This window comes from Rhinoderma darwinii, chromosome 9 (assembly GCF_050947455.1).
Source record: "Rhinoderma darwinii isolate aRhiDar2 chromosome 9, aRhiDar2.hap1, whole genome shotgun sequence".
Taxonomy (NCBI): domain Eukaryota; kingdom Metazoa; phylum Chordata; class Amphibia; order Anura; family Rhinodermatidae; genus Rhinoderma; species Rhinoderma darwinii.
This window is the reverse complement of record NC_134695.1, coordinates 5,884,269-5,900,012: the sequence shown is the minus strand read 5'-3', so window position 1 is coordinate 5,900,012 and position 15,744 is coordinate 5,884,269. Positions and strand designations below refer to the sequence as shown.

Below are 15,744 nucleotides of genomic sequence, written 5' to 3'. Positions count from 1 at the left end.
CAAATCCATAGTTTGGTACATTCTTGAAAAAAAAGGAGCTCCAAAAGGCCTTGACGTCCATGGAATTCAACAGTGGTGGATGATCGCAGAATCCTTTCCATGGTGAAGAAAAACCCCTTCACAAAATCGACCCAAGTGAAGAACACTCTCCTGGAAGTAGGTGTATCAGTATCTAAGTCTACCATAAAGAGAAGACTTCATGAGAGCAAATACAGAGGGTTCACCACAAGGTGCAAACCATTAATCAGCCTCAAACATAGAAAGGCCAGATTAGACTTTGCCAAACAACATATAAAGAAGTCAGCCCAGTTCTGGAACAGCATGAAACTAAGATCAACCTGTACCACAATGATGGGAGGAAGAAAGTATGGAGAATGCTTGAAACGGCTCATGATCCAAAGCACACCACTTCCTCTGTAAAACATGGTGGAGGCAGTGTGATGGCCTGGGCATGCATGGCTGCCAAAGGTACTGGGTCACTAGTGTTTATTGATGATGTGACTGAAGACAGAAGCAGCCGGATGAATTCTGAGGTGTTCAGGGATATACTTTCTGCTCAGATTCAACCAAATGCAGCAAGGTTGATTGGACGTCGCTTCACAGTACAGATGGACAATGACCCAAAAACATACTGCGAAAGCAACTCTGGAGTTCTAGACTTCAGGCAGTCATTGCCTGCAAAGGATTCTCTACAAAGTATTAAAAAAAAACAACATTTTATTTATGGTAATGTTAATTTGTCCAATTACTTTTGAGCCCCTGAAATGATGCTGTGTCGAAAAATGGTTGCAATTCCTAAACGTTTCACAGGATATTTTTGTTCAACCCCTTGAATTAAACCTGAAAGTCTACACTTCAATTGCATCTCAGTTGTTTCATTTCAAATCCAATGTGGTGGCATGCAGAGCCCAAATCATGAATATTGTGTCACCGTCACAAATAATTCTGGACCGAACTGTGCATTGAAATTCACAGTGAAAGGGAATGCCTTAGGCCTAGTTCACACAGGGTTTTTTTGCGCTGTTTTTGATGCGGATACAGTATTGGAAACCGCGCCAAAAAACTGCCGAAATTGCCTCCCATTGATTTCAATGGGAGACGGAGGTGTGTTTTTTTCCCGCAAGCGAAATAACAATGCTCACGGGGAAAAAGAAGTGTCCTGCTCTTTCTATAGGCGTTTCTGTCTCTGACAGCCCATTGACATCAATGGGAGGTAGAGGAAGCTGTTTTGCTGTGTTTTTTGCCCGCAGAGCTCAATGGCCACGGCCAAAAAAAACGCTGCAAAAAACGTGGCATAGAGTGCATGCAGGTTAAAATCTGCCTCGAAATTCCTGAAGGAATTTTGAGGCAGATTCTTCTGCCTGCAAAAAACACTGTGTGAACAAAAAGTTTTCATGCTGGCATGGTTCTTGGAAATGCCTTTGGGTATATTGAGGTTGGCAGGATTCCTGGAGAAACATTTATATATTTTAATGTTGGCATAAATGTTTATTTCTGGGGTATCGTCAGGTCAGTGCAATTTTTAGTAAAGAATTTTAGAACATTGTCAACCATGAGATTCGTTCCATTTGTAAATAAACCCTTGTCCAGTTCTCCAAAACCAGGGCTAGCAGAATGGAACTTACTAAAGCTGACCATACACTAGAGATTTTGGTCAGCCAGAAATAACAATTTAGACCATTTTCTACTAACTGTCGATATCTCTTCATGACCACGAATGAGTGTGACAGATGCCGAGCGAAGGCAGACATCTGTGGAATAGTTGATCTGCCAAGTTGGATTTTTATGCTCATTATCGGGTGCAGTCTTGTAAAGTCGTTTATGCCAAACAACAAATCTGTATCCCATCACTAGAAGCCCAGATCAGGTCACACATCAAGGCAGAGATCAATAGTCAATTTGGCGTTGTCACCCAGAACAATAACCTTCACAGACCAACCATGTACGACATGTCATTCAGAAAACTTCCCTCTAAAAAGCCCTACTGTATGGCCAACTTAAAGGGGCATTTGCGTCTTAGACATTTATGGCATATAAACTGGATAAGTCATGAATATCTAATCGTGTGTGGGTCACAGAGGTTAGACCTATATCTATCTTCTGAATGGGGCTCCCTTGACTCACCTTGTGACACGGTCGCTGCATCCTGGAGAAGAATCAGTGGAGAGAAGTCCAGAAATTACAAAAACAGCTGAGCTCGCCGTGCTCGGCTCTTTTAGTACCTACCTTTCACTTCTATGGGAGTTATGAAAACAGCCAAGCACAGCGAGCTCTGCTGTTTTTGTAATGCCCAGCCATCTCTCCACTGACTCCGCCTCGATGCGATGGCCAGCGGCTGCCTCACCTGCAGGGTCCGAAAATCCCCATTCGTGATATAGGTGTGGGTTTCAGAGCTGGGACCTACATCTATGGCATATCCTGCGGATATGCCATGAATGTATGAGATAGGAATACCCCGTTAAGTAAAGGCAATGACACAAAAGCTGGTAAGTATTGGATAGACATGCTGTTAAAAATGTGGCCAAAACTACGTCCCCTTGAAGATCACTCTGTTTTCTTGTCACTTTCCAAATTTGTTGTAAATTTTACACTAGTTTGTGGCACCTCACTGTTTGCATCTTTTTGGGCGTAGTTTACGGCTTTATAAATATTGGTTATGGTGCTTACAGAAAAACAGCCTGAGTATTCAACATGATGTCTCACAGACCTGAAAAGGACACAATGGCAATAGGCCATTCAGGCAAAGAAATACAGATGGTTGAGTATTAGCTAGGTGTGACATGTTCACTACAGTCCACAGCCATGAACTGGGTTTAAAAAAAAATAAGTAGAACATTAAAAAAAATTAAGTACAACATCCATTCATTTCAAGACTCACGTTAGAAGCCATTTTATCTCTCAACCCCAACCAGCCATAGAGGAAATGTATTTGCCCTCACTTCAGACACATATCATTGACTTTTAAAAGAAATAGTAATACAAGATGTATATTGGTTATTACATAATTGCTCTGACAGCCCTATAACTATAATATATCTATGTGCTCGAACCTTCTCCATGACTGTGCACCTGGTTACCATCCCATAATACACCTGTACATATGGTCTCCACTAACCTCATGAGTGTGGAAGAACTGAGAGTTTTGAAGTGCAGCCTGCATGTTCTCCAACCGATCCAGGTAAGCCGCCTGAAATCATAAGATTATGCATATCCCGTTTTACAACACAAGGTGACACTGCTGCACGGACACAAGCACCAAGTCTACTATGCTGCCAACTAACATATCAAGACGCTTGCTATGTATGCATTTCTATGCTAAAATGTGCACTGATCCTCCGCCATGCTTGACTGTTGGTTGTAGATATGGTTTGGAGTCCTTTATTGCTTGTGGTGTAGTATATACTTCTGTTAATGTGCTGGTGCCATGCTACAATGTGCTGAATTTCTCGAGAAGCTAGATAATATAGGACTAATGTTGCTGTAGTCTTTCAGATGTCATTCTTCTATTTTGTCACACACTTCTCTGGAAGTAAGACCCATCTGGTTGCATTCCCTACGTACTCAGTTTTTTTTAAGCTACAGTATGACCGTCGGGTCAAGACAAGAACAGCATGAAAGCTGCAGGCACAAAGCTACGATGACAGAGAAGTGTTGGCTAAATAATAATTGGGGCAGCAAGGGGGTCCATATGGCGAAGAACAGAAATTAAGTAACAAGCCACATGGTAACTGCACTAAAAAAAAAAAAAGCTACAACTGGTTAGACATCTACCTACAAGCAAGGTCTGTAGAACAGGAAAAACACGATCCCTGCAGAGCCATTGGGATCCCTCAGGATAAAACTTAAAGAAGCAGTAAGAAAAGCTCGTACCAGGATGTCCTTCCGCCCCTTGGTAAAAATGACAAACGTTTCCATTATCTTATCTCTACTCTTCATTTTCTTGAAGTTTTTTTTAACAGGCCCAGCTTCAACCTAGAAGAAAAAAGGTGTGGTATGAGGTTAGAATAAAAATGGCTGCTTTTTTTTCCCCAAAAAACATCACCACGCTTGTGCACAGGCTGTATGTGGTATTGCAGTTAAGCCCCAAGTGAATAAGGGTGAACTGCTATATTACAGGCAGCCTATGGACAAGAGTGGTGCTGTTTCTGCAAGATAGCAGCCATTTTTAGGGTATGTTCACACGGCAACGCCAATTACGTCTGAAATTACGGAGCTGTTTTCAGGAGAAAACAGCTCCTGAATTTCAGACGTAATTGCATGTACTCGCGTTTTTCACAGCGTCTTTTACGGACGTAATTGGAGCTGTTCTTCATTGGAATCAATGAAAAACGGCTCCAATTACGTCCCAAGAAGTGTCCTGCACTTCTTTGACGCAGCCGTAATTTTACGCGCCGTCTTTTGACAGCGACGCGTAAAATGACAGGTCGTCGGCACAGATCATCGTAAGACCCATTGCAAGCAATGGGCAGATGTTTGCCGACGTATTGGAGCCGTCTTTTCAGACGTAATTCGAGGCGTAAAACGCCTCCATTACGCCTTAAAAATGGTCGTGTGCACATACCCTTATTCTTTTAAACTGCTTTTGTTAAAAAGACAACAGGGAAGGTACAATTCCCAGGATATTAAAGGAGCATATGCAGCCAGTACAACATAAGCAGCCAGTACAATAAGCCCAAGCGGTCAGTCATAAGTACTGCGTAGGAGATATGGGGTTGTGGGTAAGACAAGACGAGGGAATGTGCCCGCACAGTCAGGGAAATAAACACAGGCATCTTTTATAACTGAGCGGTAAGGGTATGTGCACACACACTAATTACGTCCGTAATTGACGGACGTATTTCGGCCGCAAGTACCGGACCGAACACAGTGCAGGGAGCCGGGCTCCTAGCATCATACTTATGTACGATGCTAGGAGTCCCTGCCGCTCCGTGGAACTGCTGTCCCGTACTGAAAACATGATTACAGTACGGGACAGTTGTCCTGCAGAGATGCAGGGACTCCTAGCATCGTACATAACTATGATGCTAGGAGCCCGGCTCCCTGCACTGTGGTCGGTCCGGGACTTGCAGCCGAAATACGTCCGTCAATTACGGACGTAATTAGTGTGTGTGCACATACCCTTATAGCGAGAGAGCCCATATGGTTTGGAACTTTCCATGGTGTTTTGAATGGTTGCAGTGTGATATTCCATGGAGTGAACATCCTTAATACGAGTGTAGACATCTGTCAGGGTGGGTGAGGTTGTACATTTCCAGAACGCTATAAGGGCACATTCAGACGTGGCAGAATTTTTCCGCTGCAAATGTTGGTGCAGATTTGGGGCAATTACGCAACGAATCTGCACCAACATTTGCATATTTGACAGGTAATTCAGACGTTGCATAAAACACAGCGGACTTGCCACAGATTTCAGTTTTTGCTTTGCAAAGGCTGAAATCCGCAGTGAAATTCCGCTTCTTCTCCGCAACAGACCGTGCATGTGCGGACTGAAAATTCTGCACCGCAGCCTATGGTCCGCAGCGTTTTTTTCCGCAACGTCTGAACTAACTTGCCTAAAAATTTATTGAAACAAATGTAACGGCCGCTGGAGAATTCCACTGCGGACTGTCCGCAGCGCAATTCCACAGCAAGTCCACCACGTCTGAATGTGCCGTTAGGCAGGTTGTACATTCAACAATTTAGTTAAGGTGTCTCGCAGAATAACCGCACCAAATAGATCAGAAAACAGGGATCGGATCTCAGAGCAGACCAGTACTATGTTATTAAAGGACATTTCCAGAAAATGTGCTGGAGAGTTCTAACATAGGAATGGCAGCCCCAGCAAGTGTCTGGTATGGAGTCATTAAGTTTGTGAAGAAGTTCTGGTGTATTGTACCAAGCTAAAGCTATGTTCACACGTAGTGGAATTGCCGCGGATTTGCGGGTGGAAAATCCACAGCATATTACGCTAGCAGCACACTGGATAAGATTTTAACAAATGTCCTCCACATGCTGTGGAAAATTTCCACGCAGAAATTGACCTGCGATGGGATTTTTAAATGCTTGCACATTTGTTCCAGGAACAGCTGCATTTCTGCAGAAAAAATTGCAACTAAAAAAACAAAACAAAGAAAAACTTTTTCTACTTTAAAATAAAAAAATACAATACTCACCTCCTGTGGTGCTCCCGAAGCCACGAGTTCCTACTTAGCGTATGGTCTTCGTCATTCCAGGAAACCGGCAGCACATTTTATCCTATGTGACCACTGCAACCAATGAGACCAGCCGGGGGAGCAGCGGAGCGCCAGGGGAGGTGAGTATGGTATTTTTATATTTGTTTACCTCCTCTTGTCCACAACATCAAATCCAACTAAATCAGCATGAATTAGTGCAGACTTTTGGCCTGAATTCCAGTTGATTCTGGGTCGAATTGCTGCAGAATTTTCCACAGCAAATCCGACCTGTGAGAACTTACCCGAAACTTTTATATTGATTTTCCTTATACTGTATAGTGAGCATAGGGACAGAGCTCTGGGCCAAATCACACTCCAGAGGACACAAAGCAGTACCCTGCCTAACCACGTCTCCCACTTTCTTATATAGGAGCGTATGGTGTGGCATAACGTATGCTATTAAGGAGGCTGTAAATTTGGGAGATTAGGCTTTTTAGGAATGGACCCTGTAAACAGATGCGGAATAGAGAGATGCAGCCATTTTTATTCTAATCTCATACAACCCCTTTAACACTGGCAGGTAACCTCAGAAAAGGTTTTTACCTGCATCCCGTACAGATAACATTCCCTGTCTCCACACGTTTGTAAATGTAGGTACTATTGTGTCTGGACGTAAGAATGACACAGACAGAAATTACATAATTGCTTTTTGCTACTGAGGTAAAGTTCTATTAAGTGTTGAGTGAAAAGGAAATACTGTCAATGCTGTGTGACAGGAAGGTCAAGTGCCATTAGGGTGTTTAGTCTTTTCTTTTAGATCTTGGTATTTTGATTATTCTTATGTAAGTTGCAGGTTCCTAGAAGTCGTCATATATTATGTTCTGTGACTCACCGTAACACCCTCAATACGGAATCCCAGCAATGCTGTGGAGCTCACACTCTCCCTCCACTGCATGTACCGAGGCTTTGTAACAGCTTGCTGCTTGTGTTCTTCTGGCGTAGGAGCTTCAGGTTCCAGTGCCACCATTTTGTTATACATGTCTTTGCGTGGTGTCGGTTTAAGGAGGGCTTTGGCCAACTCCTCTTCGAGGTATGTCCTACAGCAAGACAATTTTATTTTCCAATAGAAACATTAGCATTAGTTGGGCTTCAAGCTTCAACTCATTCTATCAGTGCTAGGCAATAAAACAACCAGGAATGGGGAAGGTTATTATTACTACATACAGGACCGGTTTTAGAAGGTGGCAAATTGGGCAATTGACCAAGACCCCAGTTTCCTTTCGGGGGCCCCAAGGAATGGACACCCAGGAAAAAACAGAGTGGAAGCCAAAAACATATTTGGGCACTATATGCTGGTGCTATGTGGACTGCAAATGCCAGTACTAGTTTGGCACCAGTGGTGTAACTACCGCCGTAGCAGCCGTAGCGACTGCTACGGGGCCCGCGGCATGAGGGGGCCCATGTCTGGAGGCTCCGCTAGCAGCCGCTATGGCTGCTAAAGCGGGACGCCACTGAACACCACTACGGCAGAGCAGGGAAGTATCTCCCCGCTCTGCCATTAAGCAAAAGACATGTATCCCCTATCCACAGGATAGGGGATACATGTGTGATCGCTGGCATTGATAGTTCTCCATCACAAACCTCGGACTTCCGGTGTCTGTGTCGGCAGCTCCGTAGAAATGAATGGAGCGCCGGTCGCGCTTGTGCGCATGCGTGACCAGCGCGCCTTTCATTTTTAGTGAGCTGCGCAGACGCCAGAAGTCAGAGGTTAGACATGGAGAACTTCGGGGGACTTTCGGTCCCCCGTTCTCCCTATCGCTGCCAGCGATCACACATGTATCCCCTATCCTGTGGATAGGGGATACATGTATTTTGTAGGACACGCTGTAGGTCGCATTTTTTTGGGAGGGGGACGCTGTATGGCGTTCCCTACAGGGGGGAGGGGCTGTATGGCGTTCCCTACAGGGGGAGGGGCTGTATGGCGTTCCCTACAGGGGGGAGGGGCTGTATGGCGTTCCCTACAGGGGGGCTGTATGGCGTTCCCTACAGGGGGGGCTGTATGGCGTTCCCTACAGGGGGGGGCTGTATGGCGTTCCCTACAGGGGGGGGCTGTATGGCATTCCCTACAGGGGGGGGTGCTGTATGGCGTTCCCTACAGGGGGGGCTGTATGGCGTTCCCTACAGGGGGGGGCTGTATGGCGTTCCCTACAGGGGGTTTGTATGCCGTTCTCTACAGGGGGGTCTGTATGGCGTTCTCTACAGGGAGGGCTGTATGGCGCTAACGCCATACAGCCCTCCCTGTAGAGAACGCCATACAGCCCTCCCTGTAGAGAACGCTATACAGCCCTCCCTGTAGAGAATGCCATACAGACCCCTCTGTAGATAACGCCATACAGCCCCCTCTGTAGATAACGCCATACAGCCCCCTCTGTAGATAACGCCATACAGCCCCCTCTGTAGATAACGCCATACAGCCTCCTCTGTAGATAACGCCATACAGCCTCCTCTGTAGATAACGCCATACAGACCCCCTGTAGATAACGCCATACAGAGCCCCTGTAGATAACGCCATACAGAGCCCCTGTAGATAACGCCATACAGCCCCCCTGTAGATAACGCCATACAGCACCCTCTGTAGATAACGCCATACAGCCCCCTCTGTAGATATCTACAGAGGGGGCTGTATGGCGTTAACTACAGGGGGGACTCTGTATGGCGTTATCTACAGGGGGTCTGTATGGCGTTATCTACAGAGGGGGCTGTATGGCGTTATCTACAGGGGGGGCTGTATGGCCTTATCTACAGGGGGATGTATGGCGTTCTCTACAGGGGGATGCATGGCCTTCTCTCCAGAGGGGGCTGTATGATGTTATCTACAGGGGGGGCTGTATGGCGCTATCTACAGAGGGGGCTGTATGGCGCTATCTACAGAGGGGGCTGTATGGCGCTATCTACAGAGGGGGCTGTATGGCGCTATCTACAGAGGGGGCTGTATGGCGCTATCTACAGAGGGGGCTGTATGGCGTTTTCTACAGGGGGGCTGTATGGCGTTATCTACAGGGGGGCTGTAAAAAAGGCACTATCTACAAGGGGGGGTTGTGTGACACCCAGGGGAGGGGGGGGCCCCAGTCAAAAGTTTGCTATGGGGCCCTGTCTTTCCTAGTTACGCCCCTGTTTGGCACTAGTATTATGTGTTGTATATGCAGTATCATGTAGACACTAATGCGAACATTACTTAGTTTTTCTGGTAAAGCAACTTACTTATACCGCCATACAATTCCTGTCTAAAAATGGCAGGCAGGAACCCTACTTTGCCCATGGCCCCATTGTCTTTAGAACCGGCCCTGTGTACAAACAAGAATTAGAGAAGTAAAAAAAAAATATTTTACCGAACTCCAATTTTGCAATCCATGATACTGGGTGCTTCAAGGCCCATAAGCAAGTCTTCCATCTTGATATAAGTCTGCTCTTCCCTCTCCACTAGTCCATAGTAGGTTGGAACATATGGCCGGAGTACATCTTCCATAAGGGCCACAAGGCATGCGTTTTCTACAGGACTAAATTTCTTAAGGATGTGGCCTCTCTCGCTTGCTTTGAAGTTACCTTGGAGAGTGAATACAGGAATTAGTATGGAATGAACTTAGTTCATGTTTACCGATCTGTCCTAAATATTTCTCTAGTGAAGTCGTGAGCTCAGCAACTACTTTTGTCATAGCGCACTTGACACTTGGCTCACCTCCTTCTCCCACCCTGACTCTTGAAAAGGATATTGATTTATAGAAACTTTAAAATGTTTTAACTGCCAAGACTAAAGGATTTCAAGTCGGTATTGCAAGTTCAGCTGTGAAGCCAGAAATGTCAGTGCAGAGGTTCCCCTTTGAATCTACGGTTATAGTTTAAATATGATCTACAAATATAATCCACATAAAACATTATATAAATTTTTAACGCAGATCTGTCAGCTTTATATGCTGTCCTATTATAAAGGCAGCATATTATAAGTAGAGGTCCAAAAGGGGCACTATGACAAATGGCACACAAAAAAATAACCCAGTATTATGAATACACTAGACTCATGCCTACTGTATATTCATGTGACAAGAACTAACCCCGCCTCCTCCCGCGACTGCTCCTCCCGCGACTGTCCAAGTGACTGACAACCGCTGCTGTATACAGGTTTCTACGCGGCTGTTGTGATTCAACTGTGAATAGCTGGGAAGAGGCGGGGGAGCAATCTTCCCTTTTGTTTACGGTCTAGTATTAAAATGTTACAGTTGGAGAGGACTAAGGCTTTTAGATGATAAAATGTAGGTTCCCTTTGGTGACGATTTTAAACTTTAGCCATATATGTGTAACATTATAAATGCTTTGCTTATCTTGTACTGATCCTGATTTGCAGCAAGTCTTCTAGATCAGTTTCCTCAGAGGTCAAATCTCCTCAGTGTCTGTACACCCCTTCGGTGTCTAAATAGAGCTTGCTCTAGTGATTTACTCTTTAGGAAGTGTAACATTTACTCCATACATTGTACAATTATATTGTATAGAAAAAAAACCTGAATGCAGTGCAGTAGAGAACATTGCATTGGAGAAAAAAACTCATAGGAGTATTTCTGTCCGCATAGTGTCAGCTGTGCAACTAGCAGATTTCAGATTGCAGCTCCTGATGTGATTGGACAATAATACGGAGTGTAACTCAAGATTAATACAAGATAAAGGGTGAGGCAGTATGAGAGAGAAAAGCACTGCTATTTAAACCGGTCGGTATAAGGACCAGTTCACATCAGTGTCAGGGTTCCGTTGATGGGTTCCGCTAGACTTTTCCGTCGGAGGAACCCATCAACGGAAAGGCAAATGGAAACCATAGCTTCTGTTTGCATTTGATTTCAATGGTAATGCTTCCGTTGCAAATGGAGTTTCCGTTTTTTTGGCAGAAACAATAGCGCAGTCGATTACGGTATTATTTCCATCAAACAAACGGAAACATTACGGAATGGAAAGAAACGGAAACCATTTGCAATGGAAGTATTACCATTGAAATCAATGGTAATGCAAACGGAAGCTATGGTTAACACTTGCCTTTCCGTTGATGGGTTCCTCCAATGGAAAGGTCTAGCGGAACCCACAACCCTAACGCTGATGTGAACAGGCCCTAATATGCTACCTAAGTTAAGTAGTAACTAGAGATTGCAATGCAATGTTTTCTGCTGCACTGCATTTTCTAGATATTACTGTGCAAAAATAATAATAATCCTAGACCGCAAATCTCCCATGCAAGATCTGTGTAGACAGTGACTGTGTGCTCAGCAGCCCGCAGAATTCTGAAGGAAACTCTAGGCTGGAAGACATATTGTTACTCAAGATCAGTACAAGATAAGTCAGGCGACCCATTCATAGTACCATACCGAAGAAAAAATAGAGCATATAGTCAGGAGTATATAAGAATATATCAGTTTTATTAATACAAAATAACATACATTTAAAAACACATCATTCAAAGACTCTAGTACTAGTACTATGGTACGACATTCAGCACGGAACGATTGTATGTAACACAAACGAAAAGGTATATACCGCAAACCAGTATACACTACCCACGGGAATAGTTATAGTATATTATATCCATGTGGATTGTATACTGATCATCCACAGTGTCCTCTCAGTTATATAGGCATAAAGGTAATATCAAGTCAAGAGAGAGTCACACCGGGAGGATCAGTAATGAGAGTAGTGAGTAGTTATAGCAGAGCAGTCTTACCCATTTCAGAGGGGAGTAAGGGATATCAATACACGTCCGTGCTGTGTCGCCCACAGAAAACCCCTATATGCTCTATTTTTTCTTCGGTATGGTTCTATATTTCGGAGCAGTCTATCCGATACATTATGGGGGGAAGTTGGCCTGTTAAACTTTACCTAGCCTGTAACCTATATATGCTTGGAGTCTATTTATCGACCCATTCATAGTGTTACATATATACACTGAATAGCCACTATAAGGGTATGTTCACACGAGGGCGTCCGTTACGGCTGAAATTACGGGGATGTTTCAGCCTGAAAACATCCCCGTAATTTCAGCCGTAACGGCATGTGCAGGCGCTTGAACGCCGCGTCAATTACGGCCGTAATTGGCGCTGCTATTCATTGGAGTCAATGAATAACGGCTCCAAATACGGCCAAAGAAGTGACAGGTCAATTCTTTGACGCGGGCGTCTATTTACGCGCCGTCATTTGACAGCGGCGCGTAAATATACGCCTCGTGTGAACAGACAAACGTCTGCCCATTGCTTTCAATGGGCAGATGTTTGTCAGCGCTATTGAGGCGCTATTTTCGGGCGTAATTCGGGGCAAAAACGCCCGATTTACGTCCGTAAATAGGCCGTGTGAACATACCCTAAGGGTATGTTCACACGAGGGCGTCCGTAACGGCTGAAATTACGGGGATGTTTCAGCCTGAAAACATCCCCGTAGTTTCAGCCGTAACGGCATGTGCAGGCGCTTGAACGCCGCATCAATTACGGGCGTAATTGGCGCTGCTATTCATTGGAGTCAATGAATAACGGCTCTAATTACGGCCAAAGAAGTGACAGGTCATTTCTTTGACGCGGGCGTCTATTTACGCGCCGTCATTTGACAGCGGCGCGTAAATATACGCCTCGTGTGAACAGACAAACGTCTGCCCATTGCTTTCAAAACGCCCGAAAAAACGCCAGAATTACGTCCGTAAATAGGCCGTGTGAACATACCCTAATAGAGACACCCATCTAGTAGTGAGTTGCACCTCTTCTGGCTTTCAGAGCTGCAAAAATTCATCATGGCATAGATTCCACTAGGTATTGAAATCGTTCTGCAGGAATATTGGCGCGGAAAGTTTCTCGCAGTTGCCGCTAAAATGTCCTTCTGCCATAGGGTCAACAGCTGTCATAAAGGGATGAACTTGGTTGGCCGCAATGCTTAGGTAAGCCCTACATTCAAACCCAGGGTGTGTCAAGAAAACATTCCCCACACCATAACTCCCCCAGCATGAACTGTTCACACCTGACAGAAAGAGTTAATCGATTTATGCTGCTTGCGCCAAATTCCGACCCTCCCATCAGCATGTTGCAACAGAAATCTGGATTCATCTGACCAGGCAATGTTTCTCCACCGCTCAGTGATCCAATTTTTGCGCTCTTTTTTTCTCTTGCCTTTCTATCTCCTTGTATTCAGCTGCAATTTTCTTGATTGTGCGCCGTCTGTTCGTCAGAACGATTCATGACATCCTCCTCAGACCCCTTATTGTCGACGAGTTGTTTAATGTCCACAGGATCCCCTTTCACCGGATGTTTTTCCCTGGATCACACCATTCTCAAACTACTCTCAAAACGATTTCATGAGAAAACTCCACAAGGTTGGCAGTTTTTGAAATACTGGCCCCGGCTAGTCTAGCACCGATGACCATGCTTCGTTCAAAGTCGATCAGATCACTCGATTTTCCCATTCTAATGTGGATTCACACTGAAACTGATCCACAGAAAACTGTCTCACTGATTTCAAGCTGCATTCCAGGGTCAGGTGTCTAATTTTCATACTGGGAAGCTCCAATGGTGAAAAGGCCGGTGTCTCTAATAAAGTGGCCATTTAGTGTATGTCTAGATGTAAAGTTTAAATTGGTCTTCAAAAGGGAACTTATACTTTACAATCTAAAAGTCTTTTCTGACTGTGAAATTTTAGTACCCTTGACGCATTAACGAACGCCAATGCGCCTTTTTATGGTGGGAGTTAATGGGCCTTAGGGTATGTTCACACGGCCTATTTACGGACGTAATTCGGGCGTTTTTGCCCCGAATTACGTCTGAAAATAGCGCCTCAATAGCGCTGACAAACATCTGCCCATTGAAAGCAATGGGCAGACGTTTGTCTGTTCACACGAGGCGTAAATTTAGGCGCCACTGTCAAATGACGGCGCGTAAATAGACGCCCGCGTCAAAGAAGTGACCTGTCACTTCTTTGGCCGTAATTGGAGCCGTTATTCATTGACTCCAATGAATAGCAGCGCTAATTACGCCCGTAATTGACGCGGCGTTCAAGCGCCTGCACATGCCGGTACGGCTGAAATTACAGGGATGTTTTCAGGCTGAAACATCCCCGTAATTTCAGCCGTAACGGACGCCCTCGTGTGAACATACCCTTATTCTTCAGTGCCACGTTTTTATGGTACTGTAGAAAAAGTCCTGCACAGGTGTCCAATGCTGTCCTAGAGGAGGTGCTCGCCTCTCTAATGACAGCCAAGCTCCTGCTCTAATTGCCAGGATCGGAGGAATTAAGAGTGACAATGGCATGATCAAAGGGGGCTCCCCTCTTTGATCGTGGTCAACAGGTTATCAGTGTGTGGACTGGGGGACCCCTGTGCCATCAGCCCTTGTGACCTAGAAAGGACCCCATGGCTGTCTGTTTAATAAGCCTGCTGTTAGGGCACAGTTCACAGGGCTTATTTTCAACCATTTTTGGGCAGTAAACACCCCAAAAAACGGCTGAAAATACGGAAGCTGAACGCCTCCAAACATCTGCCCATTGATTTCAATGGCAAAAACTGCGTTTCATTCCAACAGGGCTTTTTTTTACACGGCCGTTTGAAAAAACAGCGCATAAAACGCCCCGGAAAAAGAAGTGTATGTCACTTCTTGAGCTGTTTTTGGAGCCGTTTTTCATTGGGTCAATAGAAAAACAGCTCCAAAAACGGCCGCAAAAAACACCTCAAAAAACGTTTGTGGTTTAAAAAACAGCTGAAAATCAAAGGCTGTTTTCCCTTGAAAACAGCTCCGTATTTTACAGCCGTGTTTTGTTTAGAATGTGAACATACCCTAAGGCCATGTGCACGCCCGTGATATTCGGGTCGGCCGGCCGCGGAGTGTCACCCGCGAGCTGCCCGCAAATCGCGGGCCATGCATATGGCCGGGTCCATTATTTTCTATGAGCCTGGACCGCAGAACACAGCCATAATAAGACATGTCCGTTCTTTCTGCGGTCCAGGCTCCTGGGCCATGCACGAACCGGCCCATAGAAATGAATGGGGCCACAATTGTGCCGTGGATTTTCGGGGGAATTGCGGCCGCAAAAGAATGTTCGTGTGCATGGGGCCTTAGTGTTGCCCTAACAACAGCCAGTGTCGTAGTAACACAGATCATGTTTTAGCATACAGGAGTTTGCAAATGCATTATAATTTTAAAATAAATATGTAAAACCAGGGATTAAAAAATTCTGAAGCTTCTTCTGGAATATACGGTGAATATATAATGTGAAACAAACCTAGCTGCTACGCAAAGTTGTTCCCTCTGCACTAAATCAACACTGTCATTACAAAGAGCATTACGTAAAAATGCCTTGTTTACACAGTGCAGATTTGCTGGAGATTTTGCCAGTATTTTTTAAGCCAAAACCAGGAACAGAACCAAACGAGAAGAAATATATAAAGGAAGGCCCTAAACGGTCTCCTCTCCTGGAACCAATTCTGCTTTTGGCATAAAAAATGCATGCAAAATCTGCAGCAAATCTGCACTGTGTGAACAAGGCCTAAAATGTAAACAATAATGTGCTTGTCAATGATCTACTGACACTG

General features: G+C 44.9%; 1 protein-coding gene across 3 annotated transcripts in view; it reads right to left on the bottom strand.

The window, feature by feature from the left end:
- LOC142660576 (inositol-trisphosphate 3-kinase B-like) overlaps positions 1-15,744 on the bottom strand; it is a 98,106-nt gene that overhangs the window by 2,602 nt on the left and 79,760 nt on the right. For all 3 annotated transcript variants that reach the window (XM_075837204.1, XM_075837201.1, XM_075837202.1), the window contains exons 4-7: positions 9,542-9,755; positions 7,045-7,249; positions 3,871-3,972; positions 3,116-3,187 (exon numbers count right to left, since the gene is read on the bottom strand). In XM_075837204.1, the coding sequence (XP_075693319.1) occupies positions 3,116-3,187; positions 3,871-3,972; positions 7,045-7,249; positions 9,542-9,755 (593 nt within the window). The remainder of the gene's footprint in view (positions 1-3,115; positions 3,188-3,870; positions 3,973-7,044; positions 7,250-9,541; positions 9,756-15,744) is intronic.